General features: G+C 39.6%; 1 protein-coding gene and 1 long non-coding RNA gene across 2 annotated transcripts in view; both read left to right on the forward strand.

The window, feature by feature from the left end:
- The first annotated feature begins 251 nt into the window (after positions 1-251).
- On the forward strand, positions 252-13684 carry ubtd1b (ubiquitin domain containing 1b). The gene is made up of 4 exons (XM_086064123.1): positions 252-912; positions 7793-8020; positions 8104-8261; positions 10097-13684. The coding sequence occupies exons 1-4, from the start codon at positions 831-833 to the stop codon at positions 10364-10366; spliced, it is 738 nt and encodes a 245-aa protein (XP_085920249.1). The 5' UTR covers positions 252-830; the 3' UTR covers positions 10367-13684.
- A 282-nt stretch (positions 13685-13966) lies between these two features.
- LOC147156998 (uncharacterized) overlaps positions 13967-17768 on the forward strand; it is a 99498-nt gene continuing 95696 nt past the window's right edge. Inside the window, exons 1-2 of the long non-coding RNA XR_015091879.1 lie at positions 13967-14292; positions 14686-14797. This is a non-coding gene — a long non-coding RNA (uncharacterized LOC147156998). The remainder of the gene's footprint in view (positions 14293-14685; positions 14798-17768) is intronic.

Below are 17768 nucleotides of genomic sequence, written 5' to 3' on the forward strand. Positions count from 1 at the left end.
TGCCTTCAAGGACAAAACGCATTTAGATAGAACCTTGAGATGGTGACACTTGAATTAATATTTATATTTTAAGACAATAGTTATTGATTATAAAACTAATTTACAAAATAATTTGTCACGAATAATGTTAATAGTTGTGTTCTCTTGAGCTTTCAGCTATTATTATGTCTACCTTTATCCTGATTTACCTGAACTCATCATCACCTAAGCGAATGCGCAGGCGCAAAGAAAAAGTTCAGTGGAGTAGACCAAACCTCCGTCAGTAACCTTTTGCTGGAAGGAGGCTGATATTTAAGGATTTAAATGGGGAATTAACAACATACATCGCTTTGGAGTATCGTAATAGAAAGGAGCTGTGGTGATAACAGTAGCTACTGGCCGTCTCCACACTGAAAAAAAAACAAAATTTGTTGGGGAAAATACCACTCGTGCTCGAAGTTTGTGTTTTCCTGACGCGGAAGCTAACTGGCTAACGTGATTAGCTTGGGGCGAGAAAAGTGTTTGGACGATTTGTCAACATCACAACGAGTGACAGTAAGAGACAAAGATACCCTTTGATTTGTCCTTGTTTTCTAGCTGGACGTTTTGAAAGAAAACGGAGTCGCTAGGTGATCTATCAAAGTCTTTGAATCTTAGTATTGTGGCCCACGAGTTGTGACGCTTTTTAATCGTATTTGAACACAAGTGATACAGGTAACACGCAGTGATCTGGACGCTTGGCGTGCAACACCAAAACCCGCTGCCCATCCTCCCTGCTGGGCTACAGTTTGGAATGGGGCCCCTGCAGAGTTAGTAGGACGCTTGGAAGCAGAGTGCACCCCCCTCTCACCATGGGAGGATGTGTGGGAAGATACTGGGAACGATGGGATGATACGCAGAGCAGAGGCTCGTCCAGGAACGGTGGCCGGGGAGGTAAGAACACCATGTCAGGAGTACCACACGTTCTTAATGAGAAATGTAATGTTTACCACGTGTGATTGTGTTTCACTCTTTGGTTTGCATCAAATTACTGGGTCATTGAGGTTCTGGTGCTTTCCAAATGTCTACACAGTGGTTCTCAACAGTGGTGCCATCACCCATTCACCCTAACATTTTTTTTTATAGTATTTAAGAACAATGAGGATAATGATTTTAAATAGCCTCCGAAAATTAGCATATTTTATTTTTGAACTCTGTTGCAAACGAGTTTGATGTACTATACCACTAAAAGCATCATTAGGTTGATGGAAAGTGTATTTGTTGTTTATTAAGTAAACTAATGAGTCAAGTATGAGGCACAGTCCTGCTGAAAACCTTTGTATCTAATATTTTTTCCCTATTTCAATTAATTCAAATGCGCATAAAAACACTGTTACATGCGTTTTAATAAGAAATCATATAATAACAGCACTCTACAATATTGTAATTTATTGAAACAAACCGCAAGAATGCATTTAAATAGAATAGCGCTCATTTTGGTGTGCTTGCCTGCCTTACCAAGGGCCAGTATAATACATTCAGGCATATTACACAAAGGTTTGATGATGAAACAGAAGTCCATCTTAACTAAGCTTTGCTGTTTATCACAGAAGATAAAGAAAATATGCCTGCTATTCTCTAGGCATTTTTCAAGCTAGGCATTTTTCAAGCTATCATTTGATGGTTTGGTTAAATACACAATTTGTAATCTTAGTGTTTTGTTTAGTTTAAAAGTAAACTTCAACTTGGAGTGGCAATACCCAGCTTGAAGCAGGAATTTGGCCTCTTTTTTTTGAAGAATTGATCACCATCTGCCACACCGCTGCTTGTTTTGAAGTTTGCTGCCAACAAAGCTCTGTTCTTTCTTTTTTCTTTCTTTTTTGGGCTTTGTGTTGGTAGACAAAATGTGAGGTACAAGTGAGGTTCACATACAATGGTGGCAGCTGATGTCACAACATCCTCCCAGCATCTGGCATCTCGCTCACAACTTGTGACATGGGTACATTGGGGCGGAAACTATTGATTATTTGAATGACCGATCTGCTTTTTTGTTGGTTAATTGATTAATTGGATTAAAAATAATTGTGTTTTAATTTCAATCCATTTATTCAAAAATATGCCATTATTTCAAATTGACAGTGCAAAAACACATAAACTTAAATTCGTTTTGATTCCTTTACTGGTTTGGAACCTGACATGTCAGAAAATAGGCAAACATGGTAATCATTGTTTTCCAAAGTAAAAGCCAGGCATTTTATTAGCCCGGAGGCCCACCAGGCTCTCCTTGCCCCAAATCAGGCTAAGCTCAATGCAAATGGTTTGACAGATAGGTTTTTGATCCTAATGTCTATGACACAAATAGTCTTTATTGCTTTTATCAAATAGAATACCCATGATGCAGTCATTATTGGTGAAGACTTTTATTATGTCTATTACCTTCTTGGAATTGAACATTCTTCAAAAGATAAACACTGGCATATTGCCATGTTTTGATCTCTTTTGTCTGCAGCAGCACTTAACACGAGTAAATATTATATTAGCAACCAGACTAAACTGCAGCAGCAGCACACAAACAGGCATGCTTTCTGAATGACTGCATAGTTTCTGGTCCAGAAAACAATTCAAGAGAAATTTGGCACACTGTGACACATAAAAATTCCTTTTGATTACTTGCCGGTTAGAGACTTTGAAGACAGCATTGATGAATGTTGTTATGGAGCTTTGCGGTTCAACAAATACATTTCCCTTGATCACATTTGGCTGAACTTTTTTCAGTTAGCGTTATTTTTAGAATCTAGAACAACAAAGCTCATCATCTCTGACAGGCGTTCCCAAATGTTTTCAGCTGAAGACTCAAATTAGAAATTTGGTTCCTCCCTGGGGCCAGAACTTACTAATATCACTTGTTGCAGGATATTGACATATTTTGCATAAACTAATGATACAATACGCAGCGGGTCATTTTTTAGCCGCAACCTTGAATCAAAAGCCATTTTGCACTTTTAACGGGAGGCCTAATATAAATAGACACACGAGTTCATGACTGAGTGTGGGGGGCCCCTGTTGTCAAGAATGTTCAAAACCCCCAAGAGCCCGTCATTTTTACTCTTGCGTGTCTCTTTTTTGTTTAAACATAAAATTCCAACGTTTTGTCCATCGGTAATTGTTTCCACTTGGCATCTTAATGGTGTCAACATCACGTGATTGGGAGGTGTCTCTGATGCAAGGACCTCAAGCCAAGCCCCCCCCCCCTCCCCCAGCAAATAAAAACGAACAAGTCTCAACATGTCTACTCCCTCCATATTGACCTACTGGCATCACAACATGTTTTCCATAAGCGTGTTTTTGCATTTCTGAATAGTCAAGTATTGTCATTGCGTTGTCATCACAGTTTAAAATAATTTCCCTCTAAATCTAATTGTGAGCCTTTGTCTGAGCTCTTTAATTATACGTGCGCAGTCTAGTCAGGAAAAGGGTACTCATTGACTCATGACTACCCTGCAATTGACTGGCGACCATTCCATTGGGGTGGGGGGGTGCAAAAAGGAGCGACTGAAGTCGCCCATTTCAGGGTGCACCCACCTCTTGCTCGAAGTCATTTGGGAAGGCTTCAGGTTAACCGCAACCCTAATGAGGACAAGCACGAACAACAATGACAGAAGCCGTTTTCAAAATGGCATTCGGGGTATAAAAGTAGAGGTGTGTTTTATTTGCCTGTCTCTTCCAGACAGAACGCTAAGCGGAACATCGTCCTGTCGGAGGTGCACGTTGACACACAATGACATGAGCGACGATGTCAGTGCGACAGTGACAATTGCTTTGAATGCAGAAGGGCTTATGCAGTGAGTCTCAGGTGTTGAATTTGACACTTCTCTCTTACAACCTGGCGGTGTTCCTCTGCTGTTAAGACTACCTTGGAAGACAGCACACTCGTGGGTTGACATCAACCCCAAATCCCACATGGGCACCTAACAGCAGGCTGGCAAAAAGGTGGAAAAAAAACCCTCACTTTGAAACTAGTGTGTTTGGGACTAGAGAGCTTCTGTGTGTGTGTGTTTTTTTTATCTGTAGTCACAGAAGGCTTAAGTGTTATAATGATAAGATAAGCAGCGTTTTAAGGAAAGTGGCCCATATCTTCTTAAAGTGCACATCCTCTGTGTTCACGTTCTGTAAGGAGAAAGACATTCCAGGACATGCTAGTTTGTTTAGACAATTTTCCCCCACAGGAAATAATGAAAATAGAACTAACCTGTTCCACACTCAAGCAGTTGCCATGAAAAATTCATAAGTAACATCATAGTGTATAAATAAGCTAATGTGATCTTGATGGCTAATTTGAATAAGAGGTAGTCCTGACTCCTGCGCAGCCAAGATAGAGACGTGTACCACTTTGTCAATATACATTCCCCTGTTTGGTATACAGTGTTCCCTCTTTCCTCGCGGGTTCATCTTTCATGGCCTCGCTGTTTCGCAGATTTTTTTACAGCGTGCTTTTTTTCCTTTTTTTTTTTACATCGTGCTTTTAAAAAATTTACAGTTTATGCACGCGCCGCCCGTCGCTGCCGTCAGACAGCTCAGCGCGCCGTCTGCCACTTGCCCCACGGTTCACGCGGGCCAGCGCCGGCCACGAGCGCTCGAGTGGAGTTTCGGGGGCACCGCGGAAATGCGGTCCCACGATCAAAATGGGTTTACGTGTCCTGTCTCATATCTTCATCATTAAAATTAAGATTGTCCGCCCGAACCAGTCGTGGCTGTTTGAAAATCCTCGGTGTCCTTGAGGTCTTTGGGTGGCCGTATCTCCCAAACCTGTATCTCCCGGTTTCGTCGTACAAACGCTATATCTTTACCCGGGATGGGAACCATCGCCGGCGGGGTAACTTTTTGAAAATTCTCAGTTTCCTGGAGGTCTTTGGGTGGCTGTATCTAACCCTACGTCCTACCTGGGACATACAGGCATCAGCGAAATCATCACGACGAGACCTTTCCAACGGTGTATGGCCCGTGGCGTTCACGACCTGGAATATAATAGCCGGCTACCAGCAGCAATGCGCTTCCGAGCCTCCCTGTCAAAATGGATTTCTCAGCCTCGTATCATCATCATTCAAATTAAGAGTGTCATAACAGTCTCATTTCTAACAGCTGTTTTATTGTTGTGTGTTTAAAAAAATATATTATTACTTTTATTAGGAAAACATACCGGCCTGGAATTTTTTTTATTGATCGCTGTTATATTTCTGTTTCTCAAATAAATGTTTTGGATATTAGTTTAATTCATTTTTATTGTTGTTATTATTATTTTAAGATCTATAATGGTTTGAACACTGAGAATGTATAGGCCTACTGTATTTAAATAAGAGATACAGTATGTAAGAAAATGTTAAAGCCTATTAAAAGTGCATGTGTGGTCAGGTTTTAGCCTTAAAACATATATAATATTGTAAATGAAAACAATTTAGTATGAACGAAAAAACATTTAGAATAAGCGAAAAAGATATATACAGTGCTGTATAATAAGTAAATAAAAAAGCATACTTTTAATGGCAAAAAATGACATATATGATGAATGAAAAAACATTCATAATAAACTAAAAATCATACCAAAACAAAAAAAACATACACAAAAATTAATAAAAATAAAATTAACATGGATTTCCATTATCGCGGGTAGTTTTTGGAACATAACACCCGCGATTAACGAGGGAACACTCTAAATCAAGTAGACAAATGCGATTTGCTTTTGCGGGCCATAATACATGACATGATGGGCCACATCTGGCCCCCAGGCCTTGAATTTGACACCAATACTCACTCAACAGAAATCTCTCATTTCTGAGGTCTCTTAAGATGATATTTTTCCTTAAATTTTATCTTGAAACCTAATAAATTCTACGATGTTCGACCAGGGGTTTCACAATATTTTTATATGTTCTGTACACAACAGCCAGAAGCCATTTTTTGTTATTTAGAAAAAAACAACTTTTGGCCCAATTTTTGGGATGAGTAATTGTCAGGGAGTGCTTGTGAGGAAACCGTGTGTACTAATCTTACACCATGGCCGACTCCCTAAGCCGCCTGAATGATAAATAATTAGTTTGAAAGAAAGGTGACCTTCTTAGATTTGCCTCTTTTTTTTTTCACTCTTCAGTTTCCATTGCTTGCCATCTCAGTGAATGGGAACCTGGTAATAATTAAGAAGTTTTAGTTGATATTTTTCTCCAAGTGAGTTTGATGATACAAGCTAATGTGGCTGTTAAAGAAGGGATTGCAAACTCTCGTGCAAAAAAAAAAAAATCTGCATGCACCCAGCAGTCTTTTCCCCCTATTAGATAAGTGGTGAATGTTAATATTTGATGACAAGAGAAACACAAGTAAAGTTCCATAGATAACAGCTACACGTGCTTCATGCATATTGCAAACTGAATGATGTTCCAAATAGTTAGAGTTGTGCTGGATGTCCTTGTCTTTTGATGACAATTATATGTGTCAGAGTCAACAAAGTAAATGCCACTGTGTGGATTGAGAGACATCATATTAGAAAGTAAATCCTGCACCCTTCCTCCTGTGGTGCACATTCACGTTGCTTGGTTATTTATGACATTGTTTACCATTTGTAAATTGACTTGAATGTGTTCATTAACTTCTAATACAGTGAGACCTTGGTTTCCAATTTTTATCTGTTCCGTAACTCCATTCGTAAATTAAAATGTTCGCAAACTGAGGTACTGTTTCCAATTGAAATGACTGGAAATGTAATTAGTCTGTTCCAGCCCCAGAACAAATTTATAAACTTATGTGTATCATTAATATGGTTACAAAAATAATTGCTGTATAATATAAAGATAAATGAAAACACACTTTTAATGAAGAAATAACGCAGTGTGTTCGCAAAAAAAAAATTCTCTGTACAATGCCTTTGTCTTTTAGCATACATGCTGTTCATGTTCACTATTGATATTGCAACATCCCAAAAGCAATGCGAAAGCTCTGTTGCATTGTATGATGTGGCAGCCATTTTGGACTAGCAATATTGTCACAGATATAAAGAGAAGACTAGATACGCCATCGCGCTGTAGCAGCCCAGTTAGCTGACGTGCCTACGTGGCAGCCATGTTGGTATGGGCAAAATGGAGTTTTAAATGAAGCCATCGTCTTTCCCAACCGATTTTTACGAGGTTTACTTTTTTGTCATTGACAAAGCGTGTGCTATCCATACAGAACACAAAAAAGCCCCAAAATGTTTATTTACCTGTTAAATATTCAACTTTCAATGAATATTCAATGACTATCTGAAGGTATGGATACTTTGACTCCTTATTGCTGCTAAACAAAAAAAATACATCACTATGAAACTTGTATATGTTTTAGAGAACGTGAGAGATAACAGTTCATGAAAAAGTTTAAGGTCACGTGATCCACAAGGACATTTTCAAGGTCAACTAAAAGTTGACAAAAGGTTACTAAAATATGTAATATCTTCTAAATGACACTAGTTGAATTCCCTTTCTAATAAAACATGTTTTGTGTTGAGCCAGTAATTTCTGAGATTGGTCAAAGGAAAGCGGCCATGCCCCTTTTTGCCCAAATTCGGCGGGCCCGCTCTGACTGACCTAAAGTTTGAGTTTAGTGTTATGCCATCACTAGCAACAAGTACATCAAGTTTTATTAAAATCTTAAATCTGCTTGGTTACTGGGTGATTTGGCATGGAATGGCCCTGTAGTAATTTTCCAATTAGTCCTTTAATAAAATATATGTAAATAAATAAAAGCCTCTACCCTGTCTGCACCTGGGTGACATGTATTTATATTTATGTTTTGGTCCCCTTTCTGTTGACAGCTCGTAATGAGCCTCTAAAGAAAGATCGACCCAAGTGGAAGAGCGACTATCCGATGACCGAGGGCCAGCTGCGGAGCAAACGTGACGAATTTTGGGACACGGCGCCCGCGTTTGATGGCCGCAAGGAGATCTGGGATGCCCTGAAGGCTGCCGCAGTGGCTTTGGAGTGCAACGACCACGAGCTGGCCCAAGCCATCGTCGACGGGGCCAGTATCACCCTGCCACACGGTCAGCCAGAGCACAAAATGCATAACTTTCCTCAAAGATCCAGTTGATCTTGTTTCGCAAACTCTGATAAATAAATTTTCCAGGTGCTCTGACGGAGTGTTACGACGAACTCGGCAATCGCTACCAGCTGCCCGTCTATTGTCTGGCTCCGCCTATCAACCTTATTTCAGAGCGGAGCGACGATGATCACAGTGACAGCCCGCCGCTTCCTGCAGCGCCTAAGAAGGAATTTCAGCTGAAGGTACAGATGACACTTGTATGAAATTCCTTCCATTCTTAATTTATTAGTCCCAATGAAGTCTGCATGTAGCATCCTGCCCTTCAAGTGCCACGCCCCCAAAAGGTTCTTCTGTGTTTATTGTGACAGATTACAACACATTCATTACGACTGCAGTGCTCTTGGTCAATCCAAGATATTCTTAAACCCTTAAATCTGAATATTTAAGACAGTGAAAGTGAGCCTTGGGGCTGTGCAATTAATCGAAATTGAATTACAATTTCAATTATTTCACTCCACAATTACAAAATAAGCATAATCGTAAAAAGAAAAAAGATTATTCATACTAATTTTAAGCAAATGTATACATTTGTTCCTTTTTTAAATATTAAAATAACTAATTTAATAAATTTAGTTTCATCCATTTATCTTAAGAATTTTTACGTTTAAACAATTTTAGTGATGCACGATATGAAAAATTTCTACCGATAACCGGTAATTTCATGCTTTGTATGGCCGATACTGATAATCGCTAAATTTATGTTTTTATATTTAATGTAGTCTTCATATAATCTGCAATTTGTGAATCCAGGAATGAACAACTGATATTTTAGTAGCTCTGAACAGTAAACAAATTTGTGCCTTTCAAATGTTTGTTTATTTTCATTCCATATCATATAAATATTTGTGGTCATTTGCTGTTAAAAATAAATAGACAAAAGTGTATAGAGGTTTACAGAATTATTGGTATTGGAACAAGGTGGGTGGTGGATTATGTAGTTTCCCATGGTCTGGACCGGCCATGAAGGCAACACAGACTTAAAAAAATAATAATAATAAGATACCCACAATAGCTTGCTTTGTGGCTTGGTTGCAGCGGACAGTAACTGTGGCATTAAAGAGTTGTTGTTAGTTCACTGCTTGGCTTAATCATTTCACAAACGCTACAGAATTAATGCTTTAGGCATAGTAGAAATTTCTCTGAAAAGTTAAAAAAAAAAAAAAAAACAACTGCGGTGAAATTTGCGTGTAGTCCGTTCTTGCCCATCAAGCTGTGGGTATGAGTGGCGGCAACATACAGGGCGGGGAGGGACACATTGGAAAAGAGGCGACGACTTGGGAGGATGTGACTATTAATTTGCGACAACCCCGGTGCAGGTACTGAAACGGGTTGGTCGTCGAGCGGTTGTTAGTGGCTTTAGCCTTTTCACCGTTTTTGGAAAAGTTTTTAGCGTTCTCAAACACACATGTTGTTTTTAGCCTTAGCGCCATTAGCTGCTGCAGCTGCTGCTTCATGTTCTTTCAAAACAGCTTCAGCGAGCCAGAAGCCTTCTTTCCCCCCTCTCGGAATCCTTGCTGAACAGGTTTTGATCTTCTGTCATGGAGAAAAATGACAACAGTGGTGAGGACATGCTGATTGCTACGTGCTAGTTTGCTACTCGTGTGGACCAGGCTTGAGTTATGCCAAGTGAGGCCGTTTTTTGTTGTTTTTGTTTTGCCAAGTGAGGCCGGAGCGAGAGGCGAGAAAGATGACGCAAGCAGTTTACAGACTTTAATAAATCTATCAAACCTTTTTATCAGATAAAATGTACCCATCGGGCCTATCAAATATGACGTCATCTTTTCCCAAATCGGCAGATATTTTTTCAGTTCGATAAATATCGTGCCTCCCTAAACATTTTCCTGTTTTGTCCCAAAAAATAAATGATCGTCCTAATCGTGATTTCAATTATTACCAAAATAATCGTGATGAATATTTTCTTCATAATTGAGCCGCCCTAGTGAAGTTTTGGCTTTCCTGGAAGAAAAGTGAGCAATGCCCCCCCCATGTAATTCTTACTATTACTTGTCTACTGCAGGTGCGCCTGTCCACAGGTAAGGACCTGCGCTTGAGCGCCAGCATGACGGACACTATTGGTCAGCTGAAGAAGCAGCTGCACGCCCAGGAGGACATCGAGGTCGCCCACCAGCGCTGGTTCTTTTCAGGAAAACTCCTTACGGACAAGACGCGACTGCAAGACACCAAGATCCAGAAGGACTTTGTCATTCAGGTTATTGTCAACCCTCAGGCTCAACTCAAGATGTCACCTACAACCTCCAGCGCCACCACCTCCCCCGAATCGGATTAGCTGAGGTCCGAACTGAAGGACCTAAAGCAGCGTGGAGCATTTTATTCTTCAAAAATGGATGACGCTACCACTAAATACGCAAAGACGCTGCCTTTGCTCTTTTATCTGAAGTGACGCTTACCAGGTGCCAATGGTGAGAACTTGAGGGGGTGTTTGAGTTGGCATCAATGGACTATTTAATGTCACCGCGATCCTGCTTCTTTCCAAGGGGAAGGCAGAAAGCAAGATAACAATCTCTTTAATATTTTCTTATATTGTGAAAATTATGTTAATGGAGCTTCTTTTTTGCACATTTTAAGAGAGCTCTTGTAGGAGTTTGTGTGCCTTCTACAAGACAAACAAAAATGGTTCGTGTCCACGTGGATAGTTTAATTCCTAGTCTAGCCCTTTGAAAAGTTGAGATCAATCCAACCTACAGTATGTTGTCCTTTTTAATGATTGTGCGTGTGCGTGCGTGTTTGTGTGTGTGTGTGTGTGTGTGTGTGAGAGAGAGTACAGGAATATATCACCATCACATTATTGCATATCTTCTTCAGGAACTGCAGTCGCTTATTCAGGAAATTAAGAATTCCTATCCAAATAGGATGCAATGACACTACCAAGGGCCTTTTTTCTTTTGATCCAGCTGTTTTTGTCCCCTCTGTAAAATATCAGTTGCTGTTGTGGCCCAGTAGAAACCGCCTCTATTTCCTGTCCTAGACCAGGACAGTCTTTTATATGAGTGGCCACATTTGGACTGACATTTGGCAGTAGATTCAGTTTCTGCACTCGACTATGGGTAAAATGAAAATTTTTTTAATCAATTAATTCATTTATTTTTTCTTACTCAGTCTTAACAAACCAAAAACTATAATCAATTTTATAATATTAGGATATAATATTGAACCTATGTTGCCCATACCAAATGATCATATTTTGTGGAGAGGTCTTAAACAAGGCCAAAAGGCCTTTATTGTAGTCTTAAATTGGGATTCCATCCATTTTCTGTTAGGGTCGTGGTTAAGCTGAAGTCTAAATCCCCTTTTCACACTGCACTTGTGTGAAAGGGTCGCATGGCGGTGTGAAAAGACAACGCCCTGGTAGCCAGCGTGCCCATATTTAAAAGTGCTGATGTAGCAGCCTACCAGGAAATAAAGAGCTTTTCGCCACTGGTTTAGGTGAAAATTAGACTTCACGTTTACAAAATATATCTTTTGCCGTTGCAAAAGAAAACCCGGGCTTTGTTCATTTTAAGGAGGAGCAGCCTCTTGGGGTAAAATAGAGGAAAACAATCATTAAAAAGCGCTGCATCAGCTCACCGGGCATCTGCCCTTTATGTCTGGTGTGCCTGCATCTCACCACATACACAATGAATGGGTTCGTCGACGGCGTGTTGCAGCCTGCTAACTTCCAATAGCTGTCATCATATTGATGTTCTTTTTGTTAGTTGTTATGGTAGCACTCAATTTTCACTCTTTTGCTTCAACTTGCAGTCAGTCAACAATCAGTCCCGCAAAATACGTTTTCATGCCCGCCCTAACAATGAACCAATGGTCCGGTCCACTGTTGATTTGGATTTGGAATAATGTTTTGATTTCCCATTTGTAGATAACAGTACAAATTGTACGTACAGTACGTAAGATTTGTACTGTTATCAGTTTGTTTTGTCTGGAAGGCAAACTGTCTCATTTGCTGGAGCAAAGAAAAAACTGCAATGAACAACTTTAATTGCTATTAAATAGCTATCAGGTGAATTTTTAAGCTGGAAACTACCCCAAGCCCCAATCCCCCCCCCCCCCCCCCCCTAGTAAAAGTGCAACTACACTTGAACTTAAACCAGAGTCAGTGCAATGCAGTGACTCATCTTTTGTCCCATGACTTGCCTTTACGCTGTGTGCTGCTGGTCGCTGTCGTACTTTTTATGCTGTTGTTATGTCGATATTGCCTCTTACAGCAGGCAACATCATTGGTTTGCAATGCCTTGTTTTTAGGATCACTGCTTACATCTGCTATTTTTAAAAATAGTACAATCATGGAAAAATATTTTAATCACCGTTTGCAAGACTTTAGTTCATTTCAGCTTGTTAGACAGAGCTTCTTGCTACGGGTAGATTTCTTATTCATCTTATGCAAACTTGAATAAGATTTTTCTCTATATGTGCAATAAATACACTATAGACATAAGCCTAGTTGACCGTGAATTTGATATAGCACCAGCTGTGTGTACGCGAGTTCCATATTCGAATAGGAACAGACACAACCCTATGTATGAATCAGCAGACACCTGTGTCAACTGTTTGTTTACCTTTGACACTTTGTATTCCAAGCTGTCGCTATGACCTCTCACCTGGGAGCTCATATTTTTACAAATTAAATAAGAATTATTAAAAATTGCCGATGTGATCATTTTTTCCCGCTTAATCATGTTGTTCCCGTTAGTCATAGCATAGGTCAGTGTATCATTAAATCAATAGTGTTTGTTTGTCATATTTTCTAATGCTAGGACAAGCAAGTCATATATGTTTTTTTTTTTAATTACAACGTCAAAAATACATAAACTTTTTTGCTGCAACATTTTAAAGTACAGCACTGCGTACTGTTTTGAATGACATTACGTCAAAAGTAGAAAAATGTGTATTTAAACTCTGAACTATCTTAATTTATTTAATTTCCTTCAAATAATAAATAAAGCATCTAAATTAGCCCATACAACATGGCCTACCAAAAATAAAATAATTTGAAATCAAAAATACAGGAACTTGGAAGTCCTCTGTTTATATCGGAGTTCTGTTCCGACGTAACGCGTCGATTGAATGTAATTCAATCATACGCCATCCTAACGCAATATTGAAGTCATAACTATAGTAAGAGGTAGAACAACAAAACACAAGTCTTGAACATTAATCAATCTAATGAAAAACATTATTTTGCCGTTGTGCAAACTAGTTAATCATTATGCGCCGTTCGAAACCTGTACCCTTGTACCACAAATGCATCCTTCAACAAAATGCAAGTGTTGTAATTTACCACAAGATGGCGCTCCTCACTTATACAATGAGTTCAAGAGACTGTGAACTAAAAAAACCGAGGCCATAATGTAGTTACTGTACTGTATGTAGTATCCTGTCCAAGCAGTGCACCACCAACTTCCTCCTCCCTCTCTCTGCATCTCTGCAAACACAGTTAGTCACTAGAGGGTCTGTGGAGGGTTGTGGTAAAGCGGCCCGGGGAAAAAAGCCCCTATTGACAGTGGAATTTCACTGGGAGCTTCATGTTTGTGGTCATTCAAGTCTCAGCACACACTCGTTCCAAAGCAACAGCTCGAGTGTGAGAGGGGTAAAAGTCCACAGGGCATGAACTGTTGTCGTTTGATTTATTTTTCCTTTGCCTCTTTGTTCATGTGAATACATAAAAACAATGTTACCAACTTTACAATAAAAAGTCAGTCCAATTTTGACTTTGAAGTGAGGCTACATACAAATCTTGCTAGCAGCTTCATACTGTCCAGTCACATGACTTGGACTCGAGTGGATTTAAATCACTAATGAGTTGTGAATTGCTTGGCAAAAACTTGTGAACGCTGACTCAGCTGACTTTGACTTGGCAATCAAGAAACTCAACTCTGTCTTTGACTTGAACTGTTTACATAATTTTTTTAAATATATTTTAATACTATACAATATTTGCCTTTTGTTTTTGAAAGAAAAGTTATCATTTTGTTGTTGTGCGTGTGACCAATCTGGCAACCTTGGCAATAACAGCCACCAGTAGGCTTATGCCCCGGCCACACAGACAAGGACTGAGGCCAACTTGTTGGGCAAGCATAAGGAAGCCCCAAAGTCAAATATATTGATGAAACCAGGAAAAGACTAGCAACATGCAAGGTTTGAAACTTGAAGTTAAGAGAGACAACATCTACGACGTTGACTTTCATCTGTCAGACGCAGGTAAACTAGCTGTCAAGCTAAGCTAGCTAGGTTAGCTTTACAGTTTAGCTCACCAATAGCTGGGTAAATATCAACTAAACCTGATGTTTGCTATGCATTTACTTAAGCAGACAATACATTGATTGTTATTTAAAGCTTTATGTAGCAGGATTCTTGTAAGCTGTTGCATGTCACTGTGGTTATTAATACATTAGATTGTTATACAAAGTTGTCTCCCAGAATAGCAGAAGAGAGTAACTAGAATAGACCGAAAGGATTCAAATCCTCTCAAAATCCTCAGTGTTTGTAATGTCTAGTTATGGTAGCTTAATCCTGTCTCCTATTCTCACCGCACTCTTATCCACTTACCTAATGCGCAACTAAAGCTAGAATGTGTGTGTGTGTCACCTGCAGATCTTTTACTGTAACCACCACAGTGAACCCGGTCACCCTCTGTATACTTACACAATTGGGTACAGGGCCCAGTAGAACTGCAGCCAACGGAAGTGGAGAATGGGCAAAGAAGGTAATTACATATCACAGTAATAATAATTCATAATTTTAATGACCATATAGAACGGGGCGGACAAGCTATGGCTATCAAAAGTATACAGATTTTTTTCTTGAAAATATATAACTTTATTCTCGTAAGACTACACGTATCTCTATACACTATACACTAAATAAACACACCTCATTTGCAAAGCAGCCAATCAGGAAGCCTGGTGGCAGCGCTGTTCTAATCAATAAAGTAGATGGCCTTTGGGCTTTTTGTGTAGCAGACGGCAGCTTAGGAGAATCATCTGGAGGCCTGCATGGTTTTCAACAATGATATGAGTTTTGTCTAACCCTCACTTTCCCACAGTTAAGGGGGAAGTAAAGCTGCGGGGGCTCCAAGGTTAGCGAAAGGGGAGGGGGTAGAGGTAGAACCTGAAAATTGTAGGTTCGAGTTCAGCATTCCCTTTCCCCCCTTTGGCTGTGGGTTTCTGGAAAGCTGCTCAATTCATAATTGTGGGCTTAAAAAAATTGAACTGTATGCACACATAGCCCCCCCCCCCTTCAAATGATGACTGCATTCCCCTACTATATTCCTGTGAATATTACAAGTACATTTTGCATATAGCTATACACATCTGTCTAGTTAGCACTGGGGAAAAATAAGAGACAACTGCAAAATAGTCACAATAGTCAAAAAGGTATAAACATATAAAAAACTTAATATAGGCTATTCTATTTCTCCAATAAATGTTTCCTCGTGTCTGTGCTTTTTTTCTTTTTCTCGCTTAATAAACCCATAAAACGCATAAACCTGAATATTGCCCTGATTTGAACTCATTCACTGCCATTGACGGCTATAGATGTCAAAAATTCATTTGAGCTATTTCTATTAGTTTCACCTTTTTTTCCACTTTCGTTAACAAGAGTATGAAAACCTAGAAAAATTGTACATTTAGAACAAATATAAAATTTGTGATTAACTAGTGAAGTCATGTGATTAATTACAATTAAAAAAAATGAATGGCATGATGCCCCTAAATAAAAAAAGAAGACATTTTTATTTAAAAATTAGGTGTGTCAGACGATTAAATGTTTTAATTGTAATTAATCGCATGACTTCAATAGTTAACTCACGATTAATCAATTTTTTTTATATCTGTTCTAAATGTACAATAAATTATTTTTCTAGGTTTTCATACTCTTGTTAACAAAAGTGGAAAAATGTGAAACTAATAGAAATAGTAGAAATGAATTTTTGACGTCTATAGCCATCGATGGCAGTGAATGAGTTACATTTTCAGTCAGTCAGCCAGATAGCATTAGCAGCTTTTATTTTCTTCACAACACTCCATTTAAATCATTCGCTTATGACAGAATACAGGCACTTAGTGCGCATTCTTGATTGAAAAACACACGCATCGTCATAAAAGTGGCCTACATAAAGCTCCGGCCAAGCCGCACGACAGGGCACGACAGTGGAAAATGACAATTTGTGTCACTGCCTCTTGTGCTATCGGGTTGCGCAGTCAGGATTGCTTGGCTTCCTGCGGCATCAGACATTCACTGTGGACAGACGGGGAATTCGCATTCATCACATTTTTAGGGGGGAAAAGCAACACAGTGACGTCTTTGTGGAACCACTAAAATGGAAAGATGCATGGATAGCTTCCCGAACTCCTAAATGTGCATAAAACATTCAAATGTCAAGAGGTGGGCAATCTCGGTCCTCTAGGGCCGGAGTCCTGCAGGTTTTGGAGGTTTCTCACTTCCAACACCAGCTGATTCCAATCAACAGGATCGTTATCAGGCTTATGCAGAGTCTGCTGATGAGCTGATCATATATCAGCTGTGTTGGCGAAGGGCAACATGCAAAACCTGCAGGACTCCGGCCCTCGATGCCTACCTCTGGTCAAGAGTTTGTGGAGGGTGACTCCACAAGGGGGGCGCAAATTCAAACACAAAAAATGGACAAACTGTGGAGGTCGTCGGGTAGCAGAATGATAAATAACACTACAGTTTAGCTGCGTTAAATTAAAAGCAACCTGGGGAGTTGTGTTGGATTTGGCAGCACAACATGCAGCGTACACCTAATCTAATCAGGGCAACTACCATTCATATTCATACCTATAGACAATTTCTGTATTTACCCACAAAATCACAAGGAGAGCAACTGAACTGAACATAGGAGGGCCAAGATAGATTCAAACGCAGAATCTCAAATGTGAGACAGATGTACCACCCACTATTTGCCCTTTAGTGATGTCATAGGTCTTGCTTTCAAGGGATATGATACACGTCACCACTTTTAGAAGTAGGGGGCTCTGTTACAGATGTGAGTGGAGGGAAAGAAAGGGTGACTGTGGGGGTGGGGAGTAGACTCTTTGCCACACAAGTTGCCCCTCGGGCCTGAGTGGTTACTTTGGCAGGAAAGTAGGAGAAGAGAGAGGAGAGGAGAGGAGGGGGGGGGGGGGGGGGGGGCGTGTGTGTGTATACTACGTATGCCACGTTGGCATCACACCACGTAATTCCATGTGCCGGAGCAGGCTTTTTCTGAAAAGTTAGAGGACCAAGGTCTAAGCGTTTCAGAAAGACTTTTATTCCAACTGCTGTCAGACTGTTTAATGCACAGGGTTAATGATGTCCATTTTTGGTTTTTGTATTTGTAAAATGCCAATGATGGATGCATGAATGTTGTCTGTGTGATCATAAATATCTATCTATCTATCTATCTATCTATCTATCTATCTATCTATCTATCTATCTATCTATCTATCTATCTATCTATCTATCTATCTATCTATCTATCTATCTATCTATCTATCTATCTATCTATCTATCTATCTATCTATCTATCTATCTATCTATCTCACTACAGTATCTATCTGTCTTAGCTAGCTAGCTACTGTAGTGACCTACCTAGCTAGCTAAGATAGCTAGATACTGTAGTCACATTTGCAGATTTTGTTTTGGAACCATTTCTATATTATTTGCTGAAAAAT

This window comes from Leptonotus elevatus, chromosome 20 (assembly GCF_054856555.1).
Source record: "Leptonotus elevatus isolate MCC_2025b chromosome 20, RoL_Lele_1.0, whole genome shotgun sequence".
NCBI classification, from domain to species: Eukaryota; Metazoa; Chordata; class Actinopteri; order Syngnathiformes; family Syngnathidae; genus Leptonotus; species Leptonotus elevatus.

Bases quoted from the DNA above. Each gene is read 5' to 3' on its own strand.
- ubtd1b (XM_086064123.1), top strand. From the start codon at position 831: ATGGGAGGATGTGTGGGAAGATACTGGGAACGATGGGATGATACGCAG. The intron at 8,021-8,103 runs GTCAGCCAGAGC...TAAATTTTCCAG, and splicing joins CAGTATCACCCTGCCACACG to GTGCTCTGACGGAGTGTTAC. The intron at 8,262-10,096 runs GTACAGATGACA...TGTCTACTGCAG, and splicing joins AGAAGGAATTTCAGCTGAAG to GTGCGCCTGTCCACAGGTAA.